General features: G+C 45.3%; 1 protein-coding gene across 1 annotated transcript in view; it reads left to right on the top strand.

Annotated features, from left to right (window-relative positions):
* The window catches only part of FAM133B (family with sequence similarity 133 member B), a 26111-nt gene that overhangs the window by 11172 nt on the left and 9735 nt on the right, over positions 1-5204 (top strand). The window contains exons 8-9 of the mRNA XM_019508424.1: positions 2658-2753; positions 4617-4664. Of these exons, the coding sequence (XP_019363969.1) occupies positions 2658-2753; positions 4617-4664 (144 nt within the window). The remainder of the gene's footprint in view (positions 1-2657; positions 2754-4616; positions 4665-5204) is intronic.

Genomic DNA, 5204 nt, shown 5'->3' with positions numbered 1-5204 from the left:
CCCCCATTTTGCCCCTTTATTCCCCTCCCCCCCTTCTGATTGAAATGTCAGAAATGGTCGGCTCCTGTTAAAATCATGGCTGCCAATGGAAGCTGCTAGGTGCTTAGTTTTATTAAAACTTGCCTGCCAGTAGATGCTGTTGAGCACAAAAATTGTAGCTATATGCTAGCTTAGCCTTTTGTACATGAAAGCACTCAACTTGAATGCTTCCAGGTCTTCAGTTCTAAGTTGTCAGTCTTTCTCTTACCTATTCCTCTGTTCACATCTGTTTCTTATGCACACTGGTGAATCATCCTCCCCTGACATTCACTTACTCTTCAGCCCTCCTTAATCTCACAGATTCATAGAAGTTTAGGTCTGGAAGGGACCTCATGAGATCATCGGGTCTAGCCCCACCTGCTCTGGGCAGGAAAGACTTCTGGGGTCAAATAACCCCAGCAAGGTGTGCATCCAGTCTCCTTTTGAAGATCTCAATACCCTAACTTGTTTCTATCTGTTCAGTCAGTTGTGGTTGTCCTATCAGTTATCCCCTACACATAACATATCAATTTTCTTTTCTAAATTCGTATGTACTTCTCCTTTCCTATCTAGTCTGTTACCTCCAGGGATCCTACTTTTCCCTGGTTAAAAAAAAAAAATCACAAATTCTTTGATTAAAAAATAGCAAATTCTCTGATTAAAACCCCCCAAATCCATGATTAAAGTAAACGCCACTCCCACAGCCCCGCCCCGGCCCTGGTGGTGCCTCTCATTCCTGCCCCCCCAGTCCTACTGGTACCCCTCACCCCCACTGACAGCTCCTGCTCCCCTAGCCCTGCCAAAGGGGGCTCCCAGCTGTCAGGCCTATGGAGTCAGAAACCCAGGTCCACAGCCCCCTGCCCCTGGCAGGAGGCGGCAGCACAGGGTTGCACGCAGGGGACATGGGCCGCATGGAGCTCTCAGTAGCAGGCAGCTTCCTGTGCAGCTCTGCTGTTCCCTGCAGCACCGGAGTGGCGCATGCTGGGTTGCAGAGTCCCCAGGGGAGGGCAGCAGGCAGGGGAGCATGAGCCTGAAGCAGTCAGTGCGCAGCCCTGCCTGGTGTGTACATGTGGTCCCCCCGGGAGCGTGCGCAGTGGCAGGGAGCAACCTGCCCTGCCCCCACCCCACGTGTACACTGGCTGTTCCAGTTGCCGTGCCACTTCCTCAGTGCCTATAGAACGGGGTGGGCAAAGTCTGGTCTGCGGGCCAACCGGCAGTTGGACTCTATTCCCAGCAGCCCTTGCCTGCATGGCTGGGGCCGGTCTCCGTGGACACCCCAGCTGCAGCTGTGCTGTGATAGTGCAAGGCTGGTGTTGCCATGGAGACTGGCCTCAGCCACACGGGCAAGGCAGAGCCATGATCTGCAGCCTGTACAGTCCAGACAGGGGTGCGCAAGCAGTGGATCGTGGCTCTACCCCAGCTCAGGATCACGCTGTCACCGCTGCAAGGAGCTGGGGCAGAGCTGTGATCTGCTGCCTGTGCGTCTTGCTTAGAGCTTGCAGGCTGTAGATTGCAACTCTGCCATGGGCCTGGACCAAGCTGCCACAAAATCACAGCGGCTCCAGAGCAGCCCCTTGCCCTGCCCTACTGCATGCCCTGCTAATGTGGCTAGGGCAAGTCTCTATGGCAACACCAGCCTTGCTATTGCAGCACAGTTGCAGCTGGGGTGTCCATGGAGACCTGCCCCAGCCATGCATGCAGGGGCTGCTGGAAAATGGAGATTGGCTGCCAGCCAGATCCACCATTTTGCCCACCCCTGCTATAAAAGAAGCAGAAAGTTCTGCTGTACTACTTCACACACTTGATGGAGGTAACCAGGACTGCTGATATCTCTGACCCTGCTAGGGAGGAGGATAGAGAGGAAGGAATTGTATTTTTTTCCTTGTTAACCATAAAGAACTGGGTGGGAGAAAGGTGCCGTACATAGGTTTGAGAAGCCCCACTTGCCAGGCATTAGTACAATACAAACCAGCTTGAGAAAACAAAGACCAGTATTCTCTCCCAGAGAATATTAGGTTTCATATTTTAAAGTAAATAAACTACAAAAATAAATAGAACATTAAAAATATTGATGCTGCAGCTGGTGTAAGAGCATCAGCTGCCAAACACAGTTGGGAGGAGGTAGAGAAGAAGCTGCTGTTTCTTAGTTAAGCAGCAGAGTAAGTGGAGAAGATGCAATAAATATTTATATAAACATATTTAACAGATTGTAGTTCCTCAGTTTCATTTGAGCCTGAAAAAATATTTTAAATGTTTACTAGTTTATACCATTTAAAATATATGAAAATATATTGTAATAATATTTCCCTTAAATGTGAGCTGTTTGCTAATGAAGCTTGTAAAAAGAAATATAGCACCCTTCTTCCCCCCCTCCAAAAAAACCCCCAGAACAAACAAACAAACTTACTTCGCATAAGAGCGCCTTAAAGATTGTATTAGACGTAAAGGAATTGATTGTTACATTCAAGTATAGATAATTTCCTGCTCTTAATGAGTAATTACTTAAATGCCTATAATAGTTCAAAGTGTTCATTTTTAACATAAACAAACAGTCTGAAGCTTTAAAATGTGTGTTGTAATATTTGAAAAGGCATACTATCTTAGCAAACAAAGTACTTAATTTTCTTTATTTTCTGTAGGACAGCAAAAGTCATCGTAGGAAAAGGAAGAAGACTGATCGTGATGATGGGCCTTTATCATCCGAGTCCTTATCAGAATCAGATCATACAGAGGAGGTCAGTGTAGAGGGAAAAAAACCTACACTCTAAATAACAAAAAATAGTAACTGGCTGTTCAGTAACAGCTCACATTAAGTACTGTTCATTGCAATTTTTGCCATTCAGATTATTTTGAATAATTTTGCTTTAGTTAAAATCTGTTTCTGACTGTTATAACTGTTAAACAACTGTTTCTGAATACCATTGGATTCAGTAATCTCATGTTGGGTGTTTGACATTTAATCAGTTAAAACTGATTGTCAACCGGGGGTGCACATACTCTGAGGGGTACTTTAAAAAGTTGTAGGGGCCCGCAGAACAAATGAGAAAAAATTACTAGATGTGCACTGATATATCAGTCTCATTTTGGATGGGCACCGATATAAGGAAGAGTGACAGTATCGGCAGTTGGCTTTTTTTGGCTGATATGGCCAATAACATGGCCAAAAAATGCCCTGTGCACGCGCTCAGCCACAGTGCAGCATGCAGGCAGTCAGAATTGTAACCCGGCAGTGTGGACAGCAACCATATCTGGCTGGTAAGTCTGTTGTGAGGGAAGGGGCGTGAGGGGAGGAAAGATTGAGGCCTCTGTGGTGAGGGAGGGAGCGGGGCTGGGACAGGCAGGGGCTGCATAGCTGGGGCAGGGCGCAGAATGGAGCTGCGGCTCATCCTGGGGGTGAGGGCGGGCTGCTGCTGGGGACAGGCGTGGTGACAGGCTCTTCCCGGCAGGGGGGCTAGGCTAGGCTGTGCTTTTGGCAGGCAGTGCTAGAAGGTGGGGTCAGGGGGGCTATAATGAATTTTGGGGTGGCTGCAGCTCTTTCCCCCTGTAGTCCCCCTCCTAGTACTGCTGCCACTTGCCCCAAGCACAGCCTGGTCCATCCCTCATGCTGGGAAGACCTCAGAGCCACCTCACCCTGCAGCAGCAGCCCACCCCTGCCCTGCACAGATCCAGGAGCATGCACCCCTCCTGCCCTCCCGGGGTGTGCGTAGCAACAGGAGCCACCTTCCCTCTGCACCCCACCCCCAGACAAGCTGCTTGCAGCTCAGTCCCACGCTCTGCCCTGGCTGTGCAGCCTCTGCCCCAGCCCCACTCCCTCCCTCACCACTGGGGCCTCCATCTGCCCCTCCCCCACAACAGACTTACCAGCCCAAACTGTTGTGGCATAACTCTGATGTATATATTTCATGCATATATTAATAATGCATTTACTGTTAATTAATGTAGCCTTCTATCACATAATTGATAGCGTTAAAAACAAGAACAAATATAAAAGGGTATATGAGCTGAAACATTGAAAGAGAAGGGGTACACTTTTTTTAAAAGGTTGAAAACCCCTGAGTTAAGAGACTGTTCTTTCAGTAGTGTTCTGGTACAGAACAGGCAGTTTTTTAGCTGATTTCTGTTGATGTTATTTACCTCTAGACATTGAGTAAATTTCCAGCATAGCTTAAAAAAAAAATCAAGAGGGCTAAACTTACTTTATAACTTAAGCAGCTGAAGTTGAGATCCTTTTTTGTATAGAATTCTAGAATATGTGAGGCTATTCAGTCTATTGTGGTTTTATTTTATTTTTTTATACACAGTGAGTTTAATAATTTTCCAGGCATCCAAATGATGGTTTCCTGCTGTGCTGTTAGACATTAGTAGACAGACATTAAGCTTTTTTAAGAAAGCACTGTGAGAATTCCAGAAACAGGGGATATAGGGTAGTGCATATTCTAGGAAATACAACTGGTATCTAGTGTTTCTTCATATGGCTGCAACACTATCATTTTTGTGCCATCATCCATGTGTACGTTCCAAGTTCAAGCTATTTTACTTACTGGTTTTTTTTAAAATACTGTTTACCATTAAAGGTTTTCTGGGGATTTATTTTTTAGGTACAAGTAAAAAAGAAAAAAAACAGTGAAGAAAGGGAAAAGGCAATGGCAAGTATCATTCCTGTTAAAGTAATTTTAGGAAATGTCTAAGTACTGTAAATTGACTTACAAATTTCACTTGTATCAGGCAGTACAACTTACATCATCAACACAGTCTATTTTATGGTAAATGCTGATCTCATGTACATAAATATAAATTCAGAAAAATTACTGACATCTAGAAGTAACTTTGCCTTTATGTTAATATAACTGAGAACCGAATTTGGCCCTGTATTTTATCTGAAGAGATGTTTGGGCAGAAAAGTTATTTTGACTAGATGCTGTAAACATCAAATATATTATTTACTTATGTCTACATTAACAACATGGAACTTTAAGCTCCATTGATATACATGGTATACATTCTACTTCATAATATGCAGGGTAAATTCTGGGTTGTGCTGGTCAGCAGTGCAGAACTAACTCACCAGGAGGAAGGCCAGCAATCAGAATTGCTTTAAGCTACTTCAGCAGCTCTGAAGGCAACCATGCTTTCTGCCCTACCAGCCCTTGGAAGTCAGGCTAATTACATTAGTTACTAATTACCAA

The sequence above is a fragment of the Gavialis gangeticus genome, unplaced genomic scaffold, assembly GCF_001723915.1.
Source record: "Gavialis gangeticus isolate Ggan-Ray unplaced genomic scaffold, GavGan_comp1, whole genome shotgun sequence".
In the NCBI taxonomy this organism is placed as follows: Eukaryota; Metazoa; Chordata; order Crocodylia; family Gavialidae; genus Gavialis; species Gavialis gangeticus.
Note: the sequence above shows the minus strand (reverse complement) of the source record. Positions and strands in the feature narration are given on the sequence as shown.